The sequence below is a fragment of the Coregonus clupeaformis genome, chromosome 27 (assembly GCF_020615455.1).
Source record: "Coregonus clupeaformis isolate EN_2021a chromosome 27, ASM2061545v1, whole genome shotgun sequence".
Taxonomy (NCBI): Eukaryota; Metazoa; Chordata; class Actinopteri; order Salmoniformes; family Salmonidae; genus Coregonus; species Coregonus clupeaformis.
This window is the reverse complement of record NC_059218.1, coordinates 33,448,695-33,468,859: the sequence shown is the minus strand read 5'-3', so window position 1 is coordinate 33,468,859 and position 20,165 is coordinate 33,448,695. Positions and strand designations below refer to the sequence as shown.

General features: G+C 43.6%; 1 protein-coding gene across 10 annotated transcripts in view; it reads left to right on the top strand.

Annotated features, from left to right (window-relative positions):
- Positions 1-19,750, top strand: part of LOC121541834 (serine/threonine-protein kinase MARK2) — a 34,648-nt gene extending 14,898 nt beyond the window's left edge. For 2 of the 10 annotated variants that reach the window (XM_041851160.2, XM_041851151.2), the window contains exons 2-19: positions 567-740; positions 1,117-1,170; positions 1,713-1,761; positions 2,267-2,332; positions 2,562-2,632; positions 2,747-2,803; positions 2,963-3,199; positions 3,311-3,430; positions 3,568-3,706; positions 5,373-5,485; positions 5,574-5,709; positions 6,009-6,160; positions 6,252-6,340; positions 9,569-9,703; positions 11,186-11,449; positions 12,241-12,267; positions 17,855-17,890; positions 18,254-19,750. In XM_041851160.2, the coding sequence (XP_041707094.1) occupies positions 567-740; positions 1,117-1,170; positions 1,713-1,761; positions 2,267-2,332; positions 2,562-2,632; positions 2,747-2,803; positions 2,963-3,199; positions 3,311-3,430; positions 3,568-3,706; positions 5,373-5,485; positions 5,574-5,709; positions 6,009-6,160; positions 6,252-6,340; positions 9,569-9,703; positions 11,186-11,449; positions 12,241-12,267; positions 17,855-17,890; positions 18,254-18,689 (2,355 nt within the window). In that variant the 3' untranslated portion in view covers positions 18,690-19,750. The remainder of the gene's footprint in view (positions 1-566; positions 741-1,116; positions 1,171-1,712; positions 1,762-2,266; positions 2,333-2,561; positions 2,633-2,746; positions 2,804-2,962; positions 3,200-3,310; positions 3,431-3,567; positions 3,707-5,372; positions 5,486-5,573; positions 5,710-6,008; positions 6,161-6,251; positions 6,341-9,568; positions 9,704-11,185; positions 11,450-12,240; positions 12,268-17,854; positions 17,891-18,253) is intronic. The other 8 variants (XM_041851156.2, XM_041851152.2, XM_041851154.2 and 5 more) reach the window with 8 other exon arrangements.
- The last annotated feature ends 415 nt before the right edge of the window (positions 19,751-20,165 follow it).

Here is a 20,165-nt window from a genome sequence, read left to right as displayed (position 1 = left end):
GGGGGAGAGAGCGAGGGAGAGAAACGGAGGGAGGGAGAGCAGAGTGAGGCAGAGACATGTAAAAACCCCCCCCAGTCAGTCAGTCACTTTCTCTTCCTTGTTTTCCTGGGCTCCCACACTCTTAACTGCCTCTTTTGCCAACATGCGTACGTTACCCTTAACCTTTTTCCCTTCTCTCCTTCACTCCCTCAATCAGCCCCCACCCCCTTCCTTCTGTTCTGTCTGCTCTCTTTCATCTTCTTGTGAGTCACTCTTCAGTTCCCCACCTCACACTTTCTCTCCCTCTGTCCTGTTTTGCTTGTCAGTGTGGATTTGAGCTGCTAGCAGAGACAAACACCCTCAGTCAGTGTCAGGAACAGCCTCATTAGCTGAGAGCTGGGGTGAATATGTAGATTAACAGATCAACATTATTGGCCAGTATCAAGTTATGCTCACAGTTGTGTTTTTCTATGAGGTATCCTTGGGTCAAAGGCTCTTTCTCCTTTAATGGGAATCTGAAAAGCATTGTCTGGATTTGAGGGAGGTGTTGCGTATGCCTAACAGAATGTTTTGTTTCCCTCTTTCAGTCTCACTCTGAGTCCAAGGCAGGCGGGCGTCCCAATATGCCGCGATGCCGGAATTCTGTCGCCACGACGGCAGACGAGCAGCCACACATTGGCAACTACCGGCTGCTAAAGACCATTGGCAAGGGCAACTTTGCCAAGGTTAAACTGGCCCGGCATGTCCTTACAGGGAAAGAGGTGAGGATAAACCAAGTCCAAGCATTGGATTTACTGACTAGGATGTTTTGATCTTCTGTTGGATGTGGTTTTATCATTGTGTGTCCAATGTTGGCAGTGCAGGATCCTACTTCACTTGACCCATATCACTTAACATTCTGATCTCTTTAGCATGGATCATTATGGATCAGTGTGTTGTGAACATGTAACTGCCAGTTGTTTAATATGCTACTTTCGTGCCATGATTGTTGGGAGTGGGGCAGCACATGGAGAAACAAAACAGAGCGCAGTAGAGTGGGGAAAAGTCCTCATTCAGCTCTTTCCACTGGCGGGGTGGTGTAGCCTAAGTCTGCGATTCTACTCATGTCTAACGTCATTGATTTCTCTCCTATAAAAGGTGGCTGTGAAAATCATAGACAAAACGCAGCTCAACTCTTCCAGTCTCCAAAAGGTGAGTGCAAGTAGATGCTGTGTTAATGCCATGCGGTTGTTATCTTGATTTGTGTTCGGATAGACTTTTTATTTCTGAAATAGAAAAAATAAAGCTAAAATCAATGTAGATGGCAGTTCCTTCCGAAGGACTTAGGGCAGGATATGGGGGTAATTACATGAAATTAGACCCAAGTACTTCCTGTGGAGGGGGTTTGGGTGGGGTGCCAGTACTTTCCTCAGAAATACAGTCTATGCATGAAGACTCCCACACAGTGATTTGCACATAGATATAGTTTTGGAGTATATGAGTAAAAATGATATAGAATAAACTGACTGTTTCATATACCTCGACTAACCTGTGTACCGGTACCCCCTGTATATAGCCTCGCTACTGTTATTTTACTGCTGCTCTTTAACTGCATTGGTTAAGGGCTGTAAGTAAGCATTTCACTGTAAGGTCTACACCTGTTGTATTCGGCGCATGTGACAAATAACATTTGATTTGATATAAACTGATTGATCCTCTGTTAATGTCTTGTCTATTTGTTCTGCTGTCTATAGCTGTTTCGTGAAGTGAGGATCATGAAGTTACTGAATCATCCAAATATCGGTGAGCTTTGTGCTGCCCTCCTTTTAAGTTTCTCATCAATCCCCAACCAAATGTGTTCCGCCTGCTTATTGGTGCCTTCTTGTGTAGAGGTCTGTCTTAGAATATTGAGCATATACTATGAAATTGACAGTTAAGTTGTGATGGGTGTTGTCCAGGACTGGGCGGTGTACCGTATTTTACCAGTATTGATGGACGGACCGTTTTGGGTTTTTACTTTACCTTCTATAACAGTATTTGAATGTTTGGTTTGTTAAATGTGATAGCCATGTGTAACTTAAATTTTTATAGTTTACTTAACTACTTGAGTCATCTCTCTCCCTCTCTCTCGCTCCATAAAACATAAAATATAATCAAATACCGTCATACCGTCCAATTAAAAAAATAAAATACGGTGATATGATATTTTGCCAATATTGCTCAGCTCTAGTGTTGTCTTGATGGAATTGAACTGACCTTTCCTCTCTCTTTTCCTTTGTTTTTCTCCTACTTGTCTTTTTTCCTCTAGTTAAGTTATTTGAAGTGATTGAGACTGAGAAGACACTGTACTTGATCATGGAGTATGCCAGTGGAGGTGAGCGAAGGCACAAGACACTCCGTTCAACACCACAACTCAACCTGAAATTCTGTTTTCAGCCTCTGTAATAACATCAATGCTGAGTCCCAGTTCTGTCTCGCTCTATTCACATGCACTCTGTTCCTCACTTGTCCTTTCATCCCCTTTTGTGTCTCCACTGCTTTCTTCTTCCTTCAACACTCCCCTACGTTCTGTCTCTGTCTCCCCCCTCCATCCCCCTCATCAGGTGAGGTGTTTGATTACCTTGTTGCTCACGGGAGAATGAAAGAGAAAGAGGCCAGAGCCAAATTTAGACAGGTGAGACTGTCTGCTGGTTTCTTTCCTGTTTTTGACACCGTTTTGACAATGTTATTGACGATACTGTTTAAAAGGGAATTGTCATCCTAGCTGTTGCTCCTTCTCTTGCTACAGATAGTTTCAGCAGTACAGTACTGCCACCAGAAGTGCATTGTACACAGAGACCTAAAGGTGAGGATAGACAAGAAAAGGAATTGTTTTGAGGAAAAGGATGGCTCCATTTCAAAGTGACAGATCAAGATCATTTCATTATGAGGTACATGTTGGATGTGTTTAAAAGAATGTTACAGAAACTTGTATCAATAATAAATGCTCTCTTTCTCTCTCCAGGCAGAGAACCTACTCCTAGATGCTGACATGAACATCAAGATCGCAGACTTTGGTTTCAGTAATGAGTTCACCATGGGGAACAAGCTGGACACATTCTGTGGCTCCCCGCCCTATGCCGCTCCGGAGCTGTTCCAGGGGAAGAAGTATGACGGGCCCGAGGTGGACGTCTGGAGCCTGGGGGTCATCCTCTACACACTGGTCAGCGGCTCTCTGCCCTTCGACGGGCAGAACCTCAAGGTGGGCAGGGAACTGTGAAAGAGGAAGGGCTACATGGAAAACAATTGATGTTCTTGAATACCTAGCTAACCACACTCTTATCCTTGTCTTTTGTGCTTGTCTTCCCTTTAGGAGCTGCGTGAACGGGTTTTGCGGGGGAAGTATAGGATTCCCTTCTACATGTCCACAGACTGCGAGAACCTGCTGAAGAAGTTCCTCATTCTCAACCCAACCAAGAGGGGCAGCCTGGAGGTTAATAGTACTTCATCTACCCACTGCTATTTCCTCCACTGGATACAAACACTGTGTAAACTATAATGCTACTGTTAGTGCTTTGTTTCCCATCCCCATGTCTCTGTCTTCCCTCTTCTCTCTCTGCTTGTGTCCAGCAGCAGATCATGAAGGACCGCTGGATGAATGTAGGTCATGAGGAGGAGGAGCTGAAGCCCTTCATCGAGCCCCAGCCAGACTATAAGGATCCCAAGAGGACAGGTCAGCACCCCGACCGAGCGGGGGGGTGGAAGAGAGGTGGGGCAGGCGTCTGGTGGATGAGCTGGTTGTAGCAGATGGGTTACTGGGGCGGGGGTTAGAGGTCACACTAATTGGGTGAAGGATCCTCTATCTGAAGGTGCAGAATCTTTCCAGTCTTATTTTACGTGGCGTCTTAAAGCCAAAATTACACGGAGACGCCATCAAATGCATGAAATTACACGGAGACGCCATCAAATGCATGAAATTACACGGAGACGCCATCAAATGCATGAAATTACACGGAGACGCCATCAAATGCATGAAATTACACGGAGACGCCATCAAATGCATGAAATTACACGGAGACGCCATCAAATGCATGAAATTACACGGAGACGCCATCAAATGCATGAAATTACACGGAGACGCCATCAAATGCATGAAATTACACGGAGACGCCATCAAATGCATGAAATTACACGGAGACGCCATCAAATGCATGAAATTACACGGAGACGCCATCAAATGCATGAAATTACACGGAGACGCCATCAAATGCATGAAATTACACGGAGACGCCATCAAATGCATGAAATTACACGGAGACGCCATCAAATGCATGAAATTACACGGAGACGCCATCAAATGCATGAAATTACACGGAGACGCCATCAAATGCATGAAATTACACGGAGACGCCATCAAATGCATGAAATTACACGGAGACGCCATCAAATGCATGAAATTACACGGAGACGCCATCAAATGCATGAAATTTGCGTGCGAACTTCGATTCACATACACTGCAAAGCGTATGCCGACATAATTGTCATGAAAATCCTTTAAAAATTGTATATGTTCGCTATGTAGCCCCTGGAAGTTATTGTTGCAAGTTCCTTTTGACTCACCTTATGTCCTACAGGAGCCAACATACCTGGGCTAAACAGTTGTTGTTTTGCTAGCTTCAAGAGGATGTTGTAGCTAATAAACCCGTGCCGTTTATAAACAAAGTCACGTTATTTCTACATAAACAGTTCTCTCTTGAAATGGGAGTCCTTGAGTTTTGCAGCTGTAGCCTGCCTAGGCTATATGCCTATGATCGAAATCAACACAGGTAGGTGGCAATTGTTTTCAAATATTTAGCCTATTTGACTGACAAACCTTAGCTTACACCCCAGTACATTTTAAACTACATCTTTAGTCAACTTAGCATATGGAAGATCATAACAATTCCTCTAATTTCTTTTTTTACAAACGACACACTCAATTTATCTGCTCATTTTACCAGCATTGCTCTGCGTAGACGCTAGAAAAATACTTGCTTTCTAATTTGATGCTCGCGGCCCGTCTATTTTCTCTCATATGCGTTCTATTTCCAGCGTCGCACTTAAAAAAAACGCGTCTCGTTTGAATTGAGCGTTAGTCTCTGTTACGTAACGTGCCCTTCGCTGTGTTGGCATGTGCCTACATGTTTAGTCAAACTAAATGCTAGACTTTTTGTTAGATGTCTTGTCCTTGTTTGCTACCTTCATTTATTAAATGATATCCCTGTACGATATAACTGTTTTGTCCGTATAACCATGTGCCTGTATATGTGTTTGTTAGAGAACTAGTGACCTGTTCCTTTCTAGTATGTTAGACATGTTAAGTAGTCTCTGATATGCCCCTGTCTACAATGTACTTCTGTCCTTGAAAGGTTGACATTTTTCTCCATTCTGTCCAGATATCATGTTGCAGATGGGCTACTCTGCAGAGGAGATTCAGGACTCGCTGGTCAACCAAAAATACAATGAAGTCATGGCCACATATCTATTACTGGATTACAGGAACACGGAGGTACAGTGTATACACTCACATCTGTAGGAGCGAACGGTGTCCTACTCCTGCCATGGTAATATTGATGACCATCCCTCTTCTCTCTCAGATGGACGAATGTATCAGTCTGTCAATGAAATCCCGCCCAGGAAGTGACCTCACAAACAGCAATGCCCAGTCTCCTTCTCACAAGGTACAGCGCAGTACCTCATCCAATCTGAAGCCCCGGAGAGCAACAGATGCAGGTAGGAAGCTGTTTACGTTGACGAGGGTACTGCAAATGTACTACTGTTTTTGAGACCTACTCTTATTTTGGTCTCATTCTGTCAGTCTTTGCGTTTCTGTCCCACCCTTTCATTTTTACATTTTAGTCATTTAGCAGACGCTCTTATCCAGAGCGACTTACAGTTAGTGAGTGCATACATTTTCATACTGGCCCCCTGTGGGAAACGAACCCACAACCCTGGCGTTGCAAGCGCCATGCTCTACCAACTGAGCTACAGGGGACTACAGTCTTTCCTTCTGTTCTTGTTCTTCTTCCCAGGTTCTTCTGCTTCCAAGCGTTCCCAGGGCGACAACAAGCACACAGTAGAGGATTATGGGAGGAAAGGTTCTGGCACTGGCAGCGCCACTAAAGTCCCTCCCAGTCCTTTAGCTACAACGGATCGTAAGAGGAGCACTCCAACCCCCTCCATAGTGAGTAGACTTATTCTTCTACATGCCTGCCACTCTAGGGTTGATGGCATGTACACTACTCTACCTAACATCTCCTCAATCGGTCATACAGAACAGCATCCTGTCCACTGGTACGAGTCGCAGTCGAAACTCGCCAGTCCCTGAGAGGGCTACACTTGGGGTCCAGAACGGGAAGGACAGGTACACACAAGCGCGCACATGAACACACGCTCACATGGCCGTGGAGCTCTGTTTTTGGAGCTAGTTGCGTGTCTAGATGGCCGTGTTTACAAGCAGTGGTCAGCTGGCAATCAATTAAACACATGGCAGCTGGCAGCCAGCATGTGAGATGGAGTCCCGGTGTACATACAGTCACACATTCACACGGGAGCAGAGATTTTAAATCTTTGAGTATGTATTAGTGACACCTGCAATATTTTATGAAGGACTCAGTATGTACTCAAGGCCAGCTTACTCACTCACACAGTAACACACTGCAACTGTAAACAACTCAAACAATAATAATTTCTTGGAACTCTAGCTCACACACACAAACATGGCAAGATGAGTTTGCTAATGCTGACAATTATTTTATATTTGACATTTGTACAATTTTATTACCATACCCTTCACTGTGAAATGTTGTTTAGAATACAGCAGAGTAGAAAGCTAGGTTTAGGTGTAGAACCAGGGGCCTCAGACACACTGACACTTAACAGTATTAAACACATTGACCCTGATAATCAGATCCCACTCCTTAATCTGGGATTTGTGACGCTGGCTGCTCTTGTATGCAGGTTACTTCCAGGCACAAAAAGGGAAAAATGCAGAGGGAAAGTGTTTAAAGAACACGTTCTGTGTGGGAGAGAGGCGGAGCAGCGGTGACTCAGACATGTTTGCTTTAAAGAGATGATTAGAGGGCAAACTGACAGTGGTCAGCTCTAGCGCTACTGGTAGAACAAGTCACTAGCACACATTCTCCAGACACAACAGCCATTTGACAAAAATGTTAGTCAAATATGCCTTTTTCATTTAGTAGAGTTTTCTAACTTTTCACATTTTTGCCATTGTAATGCATTTTATACCTTTATGCATTTTAAAGCAATTTTTCCATTCCTCAAACTTATGTTCTGTCCTGACAGTTTCTCCCTCTATTTCCATCTCTTCCTTTGCTGCAAGATTTTTTGCGGTGTAATGGTTCCCAGAAATAATGCAGTCTGTCATTAAACTCCCCTAATGAAAGCTCAGTGTTTCCCCTATATTCATTTAGCAGCTGCCGCCTCTCGCAAAACAAAATTGTATTTTTTATATATCATTCTTGGGACGGTGAAACGTTTTCAGTCTAAACTTAAAACGACTAAAACCAGATATAAAGTATGTACACTGAACAAAAATATAAACTCAACATGTAACGTGTTGGTCCCATGTGTCATGAGCTGAAGATCCCAGAAATGTTCCATATGCACAAAAAGCTTATTTCTCTCAAATTCTGTGCACAAATTTATTTACATCCCTGTTAGTGAGCATTTCTCCGTTGCCAAGATAATCCATCCACCTGACAGGTGTGGCATATCAAGAAGATTATTAAACAGCATGATCATTACACAGGTGCACCTTGTGCTGGGGACAATAAAAGGCCACTCTAAAATGTGCAAATTTGTCAAACACAATGCCACAGATGTCTCAAGTTTTGAGGGAGCGTGCAATTGGCATGCTGACTGCAGGAATGTCCAACATAGCTGTTGCCAGACAATTTAATGTTCATTTCTCTACCATAAGCCGCATCCAACGTCGTTTTAGAGAATTTGGCAGTATGCCCAACCGGCCTCGCAACCGCAGACCACGGTATGGCATTGTGTGGGCAAGCGGTTTGTCAACGTTGTGAACAGTGTTCCCATGGTGGAGGTGGGGTTACGGTATGGGCAGGCATAAGCTACAGACATTGAACACCGTTGCATTTTATCGATGGCAATTTGAATGCACAGAGATACCGTGACGCAATCCTGAGGCCCATTGTCGTGCCATTCATCCGCCGCCATCACCTCATGTTTCAGAATGATAATGCACGGCCCCATGTCGGAAGAATCTGTACACAATTCCTGGAAGCTGAAAATGTCCCAGTTATTCCATGGCCTGCATACTCACCAGACATGTCACCCATTGTGCATGGTTGGGATGCTCTGGATTGACGTGTACGACAGCATGTTCCAGGTCCCGCCAATATCCAGCAACTTTGCACAGCCATTGAAGAGGAGTGGGACAACATTCCACAGGCCGGGGCCTCCCGAGTGGCGCAGCATCGCAGTGCTAGAGGCGTCACTACAGATCCGGGTTCGGTCCCGGCTGTGTCGCAGCCAGCCGCGACTGGGAGACCCATGAGGCGGAGCACAATTGGCCCTGCGTCATCTGGGTTAGGGTAGGGTTTGGCCGGCCGGGATGTGCTTGTCCCATCGTGGCTCCTGTTGCGGGCTGGGCGCATGCACGCTGACACGGTCGCCAGTTGGACGGTGTTTCCTCCGACACATTGGTGCGGCTAGCTTCCAGGTTAAGTGAGCAGTGTGTCAAGAAGCAATGCGGCTTGGCAGGGTCGTGTTTTGGAGGACGCATGGCTCTCGACCTTCGCCTCTCCCGAGTCCGTACAGGAGTTGCAGCGATGGGACAAGACTAACTACCAATTGGATATCATGAAAAATTGGTAAAAAGTGCAAAAAAACAACATTCCACAGGCCACAATCTGATCAACTCTATGCCAAGGAGATGTTGCGCTTCGTGAGGTGGTCACCAGATACTGACTGGTTTTTGGATCCACGCCCCTACTTTTTTTTTAAAGTATCTGTGTCCAATGCATATCTGTGTATTCCCAGTCATGTGAAATCCATAGATTAGGGCCTAATTAATTTTTTATTAACTATAACTCAGTAAAATCTTAAATTGTGGCATGTTGAGTTTATTTTTGTTCAGTATAGAAAAGATAATGCAGCTATACATTTTTAAATAAGATCAACTTTGAGAACTAACACCCACCAAAATAAAAACTAGACAGTCGGGGAGCATTCCAAAAATGTCATGGCATGGGGGCCTCCATTGATTTTGTTATAATGTTCGAGTCACTCCGATAGCATTAGAACACAGCATAAACCATGGCAAAATTTGTTGAATTACAGGAAACTAGCTTTAAATCTACATCTACAACCGCTGCTCAAAAAACTCCTAGGGGAAACACTGAAGCTGTTATGTTTAGTCATCCAATACAAATCTGCATTATTTGAGATGCTGTGTTGTCTGTGATGTTGATGTGCTTCAGTGTGTTGTTTTCCTCCCCCTCAGTGTCCCTGCTTCCTCCCCAGTTCTAACCTTGTTACCCCATGGCCCTCTTCCACCCCTCACGGGGGACGGTCTGCACTGGGTTTATTCATTTCTCTCCCCCAGCCTGACCACCCCAGGGTCCCGTGCCTCCACAGCCTCGGCAGCTGCTGTCCTCTCCTCCTCCCACCCCCGACATCACAAGTCCTTGTCCACCTCTGCCCACCCCAGCCCCCCAGACATCCATGCACACCGGCCCAGGCAAGTGGCACCAGGGAGGGGAACACAAGGACAGCCACTCTGCCGGAGGGAGAGTAGAGTGGAAATGAAAGGTTTTGGGTTAGATGGTTCCTGGTTGCAGTTCTCAGCATTGGGTATCCAACATCAGTAAAATTGGTAGAAAAATATCAAATGTAGGGATTAAAAGGGTAGCAATATTGCTGTCGAAAAGGCAACCCACTTTTCTATGTCACTTTCCCCCACCCCCTGAAACACTCACCCTACAAGCACCCTGCCTCTTTGTGAAATACCTTTCTCCCCACCACCACTGTCCTTATCCAACCAGTCCTACCACTAATCTTCCACTAGAAAGCCAGATCCTGTCAACCCGTGGCTCCTGTGTACCTGCAAACCCTCAGTTACACATTACACGCCATCACAGTTTTAACTTGGCCCGTCCAGTGCCATTATGTTTTTGGCTGCAGTGAGCCTGAACCCTTTCAGCTCCTGGCTTGTGTGCAGTGCTGTGCATGTCATGTAATCCCTTTTAATACGTTCTGCAACTCCCCGTCCCCATCACAATTTGACATCTCATGGGCCATGCACATTGTTCCAACATTTATTATTATTATTTTTAAACACATTTCTTAATGAACTAGCTGGGATGTCATTCACATGTCAATTGGGTTACGTGTAATCCACTATCACTGAATAGTCACAGCTCATACTGTAGAGCTAAAATGAGCTGTAAGTGAAATTCTACTGTTTTCTCAATTGAAAGGATGTTATAACCTCTGCCAATATGATAATGTGTGTGGTCCATGACATAAATCAACAGTATCACAGCTCCATGCCCCTTCCCCACCCTTTCCTCTTTGTAGCGATGCCGCATCTGTTGTCCTGTTAGTGGTCCTCTGTAGCTCAGCTGGTAGAGCACGGCGCTTGTAACGCCAAGGTAGTGGGTTCGATCCCCGGGACCACCCATACACAAAAATGTATGCACGCATGACTGTAAGTCGCTTTGGATAAAAGCGTCTGCTAAATGGCATATTTATTTTATTTTATTTATGCTGATTGTGTGATTCATGCCGTGTGCCTATGATTTAACACTCAACAAGGCTTCACTGGCCTCACATTCCAAGTCTGTGGTTTATACCTGCTGCCCATGGTGGGTCACCAGGCTGTAATTGCTTTCTTGGCAAGATGTCACTTTACTAGACTTCATCATGGTGGATTTTGCTGAGTGGATGGCACCACAGTTGGGGTGCATGTTGTAGACCAATAGAAATTCATTTTTTTACACATTTGCTTTTGCAAACTGCTTAATCAGGCTTACTTACAACTGTGGCATTTGTATAGAAATGTTATGCTTTTCATTCACTCAACTTTTGAAGCGCAGTTATGTTTTTATCATCAATTCTTTGTGGCAAATGGCTTCAGCAGTTGGAAGACTTTTGATGTGCATGGTCATAATGAAATGTATTAATGTCTCTCCTCTCTCTACTCACAAAACGATCAAAACAGCACCGCCTCTCAGAGAGTACCAGTGGCGTCTCCTTCTGCCCACAACATCGGCAGTTCAACAGCGACGGACCGTTCCAACTTCCCCAGAAATGTGACCAGCCGCAGCACTTTCAGTGCCGGCCAGCAGAGGGTGGCACGGGACCAGCATACCTCCACTTATAATGGTCCCCCATCATCCCCTTCCCTCTCCTACGGGAACAGCCAGGCCCGAAGAGCCGGGGGCACTGGTATCTTCAGCAAGTTCACCTCTAAATTTGTGCGCAGGTGAGAGAATGGGGGAATGGGAATCTTAGATGTGTGATGGGGAAGATGATTAGTGTTGAATCCAATGATGTGATTTTCTGTTATGCTGATCACGTCCTGGTGTTGAACGTCTTGTCATAAGTGAATTACAGTTAGGTATTCATGTTAGGTATTCATGTTTGTGCAGTGTGACCTTTGATCTTTGGACTGTTTGTTATTAGCTTTTGTGTGTCCCTGTGTCTGTCCCTGTGATGGGTTTTTTGTCTGGCCATAAAGTTACTGTGCACGCAATGCGCTTGACTACAAGTACTCCCCTCTTTCAGGTTAGGTTGGTTTGGAGCAGTGCATATTTCTGTGGCTATGGTCAGTTACCACATAGTTGGAGCAGATAGGGAAGTTACTCTGTGTGGGAATATCTTGAAATACAATTTGGAATATCCTGCTAAAGTTTAATTGTTCAATGATAAATTGTACAACACCAGGAATTAAAACCGTATAAATATAACATAATTGGCATGCATGTCTCCCATCCAGTGCTAACGTTAATCCTAATCTGAGTCCATTGTTCATGTAACTGCTCTGCCCCTAACATCCTGAATACTATGGTAACGTCAGGCTACAGTAACAGCCATTTAGTGACAACCTGTTTGGCCGAAGCAGCTCACCACCTGAGGGACACCAGGGGAGTATTTTAATGTATTTGAGTTGACTGACATGCACATGACATGTATAACAGATTGGCTGTGGTTTGTTTTGCACATGTTTGTGTACATAGTTTTTTTTATTTTTCTTCCCCCTCCCCTTTTTTGTAGAAATCTCACATTCAGATTCCCCAGAAGGTAGGCAAAAATAACCACATACTTGAGTCTTTCTCAACTATTACCTTGTGTCCTATCTATCCTCTGTGAGGCTATCATTTTATGTGTCATGACCCTTAAAAAAATAAAAAAAATAATATATATATATATATATATATATATATATATATATATATATATATATATATATACATACATACATACATACAGTGGGGAGAACAAGTATTTGATACACTGCCGATTTTGCAGGTTTTCCTACTTACAAAGCATGTAGAGGTATGTAATTTTTATCATAGGTACACTTCAACGGTGAGAGACAGAATCTAAAACAAAAATCCAGAAAATCACATTGTATGATTTTTAAGTAATTAATTTGCATTTTATTGCATGACATAAGTATTTGATACATCAGAAAAGCATAACTTAATATTTGGTACAGAAACCTTTGTTTGCAATTACAGAGATCATACGTTTCCTGTAGGTCTTGACCAGGTTTGTACACACTGCAGCAGGGATTTTGGCCCACTCCTCCATACAGACCTTCTCCAGATCCTTCAGGTTTCGGGGCTGTCGCTGGGCAATACGGACTTTCAGCTCCCTCCAAAGATTTTCTATTGGGTTCAGGTCTGGAGACTGGCTAGGCCACTCCAGGACCTTGAGATGCTTTTTACGGAGCCACTCCTTAGTTGCCCTGGCTGTGTGTTTCGGGTCGTTGTCATGCTGGAAGATCCAGCCACGACCCATCTTCAATGCTCTTACTTAGGGAAGGAGGTTGTTGGCCAAGATCTCGCGATACATGGCCCCATCCATCCTCCCCTCAATACGGTGCAGTCGTCCTGTCCCCTTTGCAGAAAAGCATCCCCAAAGAATGATGTTTCCACCTCCATGCTTCACGGTTGGGATGGTGTTCTTGGGGTTGTACTCATCCTTCTTCTTCCTCCAAACACGGTGAGTTTTAGACCAAAAAGCTCTCTTTTTGTCTCATCAGACCACATGACCTTCTCCCATTCCTCCTCTGGATCATCCAGATGGTCATTGGCAAACTTCAGACGGGCCTGGACATTTACATTTACATTTTAGTCATTTAGCAGACGCTCTTATCCAGAGCGACTTACAGTTAGTGAATACAATTTTTTTTTTTATACTGGCCCCCCGTGGGAATCGAACCCACAACCCTGGCGTTGCAAACGCCATGCTCTATCAACTGAGCTACATCCCTGCCGGCCATTCCCTCCCCTACCCTGGACAACGCTGGGCCAATTGTGCGCCGCCCATGAGTCTCCCGGTCGCGGCCGGCTGCGACAGAGCCTGGATTCGAACCAGGATCTCTAGTGACACAGTTAGCATGCGCTGGCTTGAGCAGGGGGACCTTGCGTGCGCTGCAGGATTTTAATCCATGACGGCGTAGTGTGTTACTAATGGTTTTCTTTGAGACTGTGGTCCCAGCTCTCTTCAGGTCATTGCCCAGGTCCTGCCGTGTAGTTCTGGGCTGATCCCTCACCTTCCTCATGATCATTGATGCCCCACGAGGTGAGATCTTGCATGGAGCCCCAGACTGAGGGTGATTGACCGTTATCTTGAACTTCTTCCATTTTCTAATAATTGCGCCAACAGTTGTTGCCTTCTCACCAAGCTGTTTGCCTATTGTCCTGTAGCCCATCCCAGCCTTGTGCAGGTCTACAATTTTATCCCTGATGTCCTTACACAGCTCTCTGGTCTTGGCCATTGTGGAGAGGTTGGAGTCTGTTTGATTGAGTGTGTGGACAGGTGTCTTTTATACAGGTAACGAGTTCAAACAGGTGCAGTTAATACAGGTAAAGTGGAGAACAGGAGGGCTTCTTAAAGAAAAACTAACAGGTCTGTGAGAGCCCAGAATTCTTACTGGTTGGTAGGTGATCAAATACTTATGTCATGCAATAAAATGCAAATTAATTACTTAAAAATCATACAATGTGATTTTCTGGATTTCTGGATTTTAGATTCCGTCTCTCACAGTTGAAGTGTACCTATGATAAAAATTACAGACCTCTACATGCTTTGTAAGTAGGAAAACCTGCAAAATCGGCAGTGTATCAAATACTTGTTCTCCCCACGTGTGTGTGTGTGTGTGTGTGTGTGTGTGTGTGTGTGTATATATGTATGTGTATATATATATATACATACAGTACCAGTCAAAAGTTTGGACACACCTACTCATTCAAGGGTTATTCTTTATTTTTACTCTTTTTTTTTTCATTGTAGAATAATAGTGAAGCCATCAACTATGAAATAACACATATGGAATCATGTAGTAACCAAAAAAGTGTTAAACAAATCAAAATATATTTTATATTAGAGATTCTTAAAATAGCCAACCTTTGCCTTGATGACAGCTTTGCACACGCTTGGCATTCTCTCAACCAGCTTCACCTGGAATGCTTTTCCAACAGTCTTGAAGAAGTTCCCACATATGCTGAGCACGTGTTGGCTGCTTTTCCTTAACTCTCAATTGGGTTGAGGTCTGGGGATTGTGGAGGCCAGGTCATCTGATGCAGCACTCCATCACTCTCCTTCTTGGTATAATAGCCCTTACATAGCCTGGAGGTGTGTTGGGTCATGTTGAAAAACAAATGATAGTCCCACTAAGCCCAAACCAGATGGGATGGCGTATCGCTGTAGAATGCTGTGGTAGCCAAGCTGGTGAAGTGTGCCTTGAATTCTAAATAAATCACAGACAGTGTCATCAGCAAAGCACCCCCATACCATAATACCTCCTCCGTGCTTTACGGTGGGAACTACACATGCGGAGATCATCCGTTCACCCACACAGCGTCTCACAAAGACAGTGGTTTGAACCAAAAATCTCAAATTTGGGCTCCAGACCAAATAATAAATGTCCACCTGTCTAATGTCCATTGCTCATGTTTCTTGGCCCAAGCAAGTCTCTTCTTCTTATTGGTGTCCTTTAGTAGTGGTTTCTTTGCAGCAATTCGACCATGAAGGCCTGATTCACGCAGTCTCCTCTGAACAGTTGATGTTGAGATGTGTCTGTTACTTGAACTCTGAAGCATTTGGGCTGCAATCTGAGGTGCAGTTAACTCTAATGAACTTATCTGCAGCAGAGGTAACTCTGGGTCTTCCATTCCTGTGGCGGTCCTCATGAGAGCCAGTTTCGTCATAGCGCTTGATGGTTTTTGCGACTGCACTTGAAGAAACGTTCAAAGTTCTTGACATTTTCCGTATTGACTGACCTTCATGTCTTAAAGTAATGATGGACTGTCGTTTCTCTTTGCTTATTTTAGCTGTTCTTGCCATAATATGGACTTGGTCTTTTACCAAATAGGGCTAACTTCTGTATACCACCCCTACCTTGTCACAACACAACTGATTGGCTCAAATGCATTAAGAAGGAAATAAATTCCATAAATTAACTTTTAAGAAGGCACACCTGTTAATTGAAATTCATTCCAGGTGACTACCTCATGAAGCTGGTTGAGAGAATGCCAAGAGTGTGCAAAGCTGGCAACAAGGCAAAGGGTGGCTATTTTGAAGAATCTCAGATATGAAATATATTTTGATTTAACACTATTTTTTATTACAACATTATTCCATTTGTTATTTCATGGTTTTGATGTCTTCACTATTATTCTACAATGTAAAAATGAAGAAAAACCCTTGAATGAGTAGGTTTGTCCAACCTTTTGACTGGTAGAGTGTGTATATATATATATATATATTTTTTTGGAAACAATTTGCCATTTATACTAACGCGCCCTGCTCTCTCCATTGCCTGATTCACCCTCGTCTGCTGCTCGGCTCTCTTCATCCCTTTCTGCTTTCTCTCATCCCCGTCTCCTTTTTGACTCAGTTGTTATGGAATATCGTCCTCTGGGTCCTTGGCCGAGTCAATAGAAAACCCTCTGTGCAGCCCAGTCTGTGGCCATGCTACCCAGTGTGCAGAAAGCTTAGAACAGAGAAATGGTACCAGTCTATTTCGCTAACATTCCACTCTTTGTACTCCGTGTTATATGCCAAACCATGACAAGGAGTGGAATCATAGCAGGGTTTTTTTCAGGACCAAAAGGGGCTTAGGTGGTGGGCGTGGCAGGGGGCATGGCAGGGAGTGCGATCGGCCCATCGGCGTGGCTGAATTTTTAGCGGCCCCCCCATCTTGGCGGTGTAGAGCCATTTTATTAATTTTTTAAGGACATTACCTGCAATTCTACATATTCTCCCATGGAGCTGAGAAAAAGTTGCAGTTTTAAAGCTAATTTCCTGCAATCTATGCATTTTTCCATGTGTTCTTTTGCTCAAACATAACAATCTATATTACTAAATTCATTGTTTTGGGAATTTTATTTTGGTGATTGTTAGTTCTCAAAGACTATATTATTAAAGAATATATAGGTCATTATCTTTTCTACATTATATCTGGTTTTAGTTGTATAAGTTTACACTGAAACCGTTTTTCCATCCTGAAAATTAATTTTGGTGACCTGAAAAAAACGCTTAGCCCAAGGATTTCATTTTGATAATTTACTTATGAAGCTTGTATTTCAAATTAATTATTACATAATCAAAATGTGTTGTAGCCTTAATAAATAGACAAGTTATTGCCTTTTTTTTTTATGCAAAGAAATAGTTTCAACGGTATTGAAAAACCATCCCGTGGCTATTTCCAAATACCCCGGTCTGTGGTATACTGCCCAAGCCTAGTGGAAAGTGTGGAGGAGTGAGTCAGAGAGGGGGCAGTGGAGTGTTTGTTGTTGGCAATGTAACGTCACTGTGGTATTTTGGGGGGGATATCTCATGCCTTTCTTTCTCTGGTCTGATACCAGACCACTGTCCTGGCTGCATTGCAGTTTGTACTTAATAACCTCATATTTTCAGCAACGTTCTGCTGTTTCTTTTTCATATTTTTTTTACCTTGGCTTATCTGCTAATGCTTAGAGGTAGTTTTTTTCTATTTTGAATGAGTTGACCGAAGAGTCATTAGAGACATCTATTTCTTGGCTCTAATATGATATTCTCAGTGACAAAGATGTCCGTTCAATCAGAAAATAATTGAAGATTGAATGTTTTGACATTGACAAAAATGTGCATCAAGGGGTGCATGTGTATTTTAATTCTTATTGTTGTGGGCACAGACTTAAGGATGTTGGGCACCTTGAGAAACTGAGAACCGGTCTGCAGAATGCCTGCATCTGACAGATGCTGTTCCTTTATTCTTTTTGATGCCTTTCTGTTGGAGTTTGAGGAGAGGGTTATTGGATGGTGGTGACGGAACTTATTAACATAACAAATATGTGATCTCTGACCCTTCATTCCAGTTGTATGCTAAACAAAACAAAAAACAGTTTCCATGGATTGTGTGATTCCACTTTGCGGTGGAGGGAGGGTGACTAAAAACACATTTGAATTAGTAGAGGTACCTAGTTATTCTCTCATAGCCCCCCAAAATGTAGTGGAGCTCACATGAATTAAATCTATGGATATGTACAGTATACTATAGAATCTGGAATTGGAAGGTGCAGGGGTTGCCATGGGAGTTGGTAGTGTTTGTTCTAACCTGGTAATAGTCTAATTGGAATTTGGGGAGACTAAACTTGTGCCAATTTTCTTTGCGGAGCCCGTATGAGGGAGAGGGTCGAGATGAGGCCAGCAGGTGAGGAAAACGATAGTGATAATTTGATCAATCTGTTGATTCAGTGAAAAAAATGTAAATCAAATAATTTAATTAATTGATTAAGGTGGTGTAAAGAATACCATGATTAATGTGATCGGGATAGCTCATTCGATTTTGACAATACAAGCATTGATCTTTTAATAACAGAAGGAGACATGTATTCTGCAGCTTAGTGAAGCTTTCATGTTCATGCTCATGCTGTATCATTGACTCCCCCTGTGATCGAATGCATTGTTAACCAGCCCGTAACATTCCTGTTTTGTCTGTCTCCCCATTCTGTATCTCTCCTTTTATTATATTATATTATATTACTGTCCTTCCCTACTTTCTTTGCCAACTCAGACCCATGTTGACCACTGCTGAGAAGCTGGAGAAGGTCACCCTGAGCGCTGCAGGAGATGATAACAAGGACTTCCTTTCCTCCACCTCTACGGTGCCCAGCACCCCAACCCCGAGCCTGACCTCCAAGGACAACAAGCCCCGCTCGCTGCGCTTCACCTGGAGCATGAAGACCACCTCCTCCATGGAGCCCAACGAGATGATGAAGGAGATCCGGAAGGTTCTGGACTCGAACAGCTGCGAGTATGAGCTGCGGGAGCGCTACATGCTGCTGTGTGTGTCTGGGAATCCCGCCTGTGACGACTTTGTCCAGTGGGAGATGGAGGTGTGCAAGCTGCCCCGCCTCTCCCTCAACGGCGTTCGCTTTAAGCGCATTTCTGGCACGTCCATCGCCTTCAAGAACATCGCCTCCAAGGTTGCCAATGAGCTCAAACTGTGAGCTTGTGGAAGAGGAGTAATGATGATAACAAGGAGTCGGATGGTAGGAGACAGACTGGAGCACGAAGGCAGAGAAGCTGAACTTTGACACAGAACTGAGTTGAGAGATTTTGAGAGGGAGGCAAAGGAGCATGGATATACTTTTTGGGTGGGTGGGGGAGGGCAGAGTCTAGGACAGGTTGGCTAGGGGAGGTCGTGTGTGTATAGACCTTTTGAGGGGATTGTTAATTTTCTTGAGAGGGGGTGTTTGGGTTTTCTGTCCCCTCCCTCCCCTCTGACTTTTCTGTTGTCTTCTGATAGTTTTGTTTCTCTTAAACCTCACAATCCTCTTTTTCCAAAAGGAATTCATTGATGGAAAATATGATGGGAAATGAGTTATAAAGCAATTAACTGATTGTGGGTTTTCATAATTTTCTGTTGCACAAAATGGCCCTGGACTCAGCTAGCTGTAACCCTCAGGCCCTTCTCTCTCCCTTATCCTGCACCAAGGACAAATGGTCTAAGCACCATGTTACTGTACTTGAGCATCTTGCCCCTATTTTCAGCTGTCTGTTTTGAACAGATGAAGAGACCTGCAGTTTGACACTCTGAATGTACAACATGATTAGACTGATGTATCTTAGGTACATCGCATATTCACTACAGTGTAAATTGGTTTTCACATCATGTTCTAATTCTGATCAGCTAATGAAGGCTGCACAAGATTCCTGCTTCAGTGTGGTGGTTCAGAAAGCCATTTTTACATCACAGGACTATGTCTTACTTGAGGGTACAGTGGAAGTGCAGACTTGATTGAACTCTTTGCGCTCTGATTGCGAACCTTCACCACCTTTTACCCCAAGCCCCTTCAATTAGTTTTTGTTTTTCTACAGCAGGGGTAATTTATCTGATGAACTAATTAAGGGCCAATTGATAATTATTGGTGGATTGTAATGTAATTAAGAGTTGCTGGTTGGTTTCAATGTGCTGCACTGGAATGTCTGCGTCTGAGTTCCATTGCCTTTCTCTGGAGAAAATAATTATTAATATTGTTATTAAGAATAAACAAAGTTGGATGATTTATTTGCTTGTGCTCTTCAGTTGTTTAATCAGTTGTATAAGTCATGGATGGATGGTGAAGGAGCTCCAGCCCACTTAATTTGCCCACATATTGCTGATGAATTAAGAAAATGCACTGAATTGCACTAGCTTATCAGTGAGACTAATTATTTTCACCTTATCGCAGATCTACTGCTACAGTATATAGATCCTATTTTTGACATTTCCATCTGCAAAGTTCAGAACGTTTCACCTCACGAAATAACACACCTCAGGACTAGTGAAAGCTAGTCTAATGATGGGACTTCTTCATATTGCTTTTCACACCTGTAAAATATTTTACAATGCAGTTGAACAATAATTTGAGGAAGAACTTTACATTATTGAGAAAAAGCATATGGAGTCACTACATGCGGTTTTCTCTCCTCCACTACTGTCT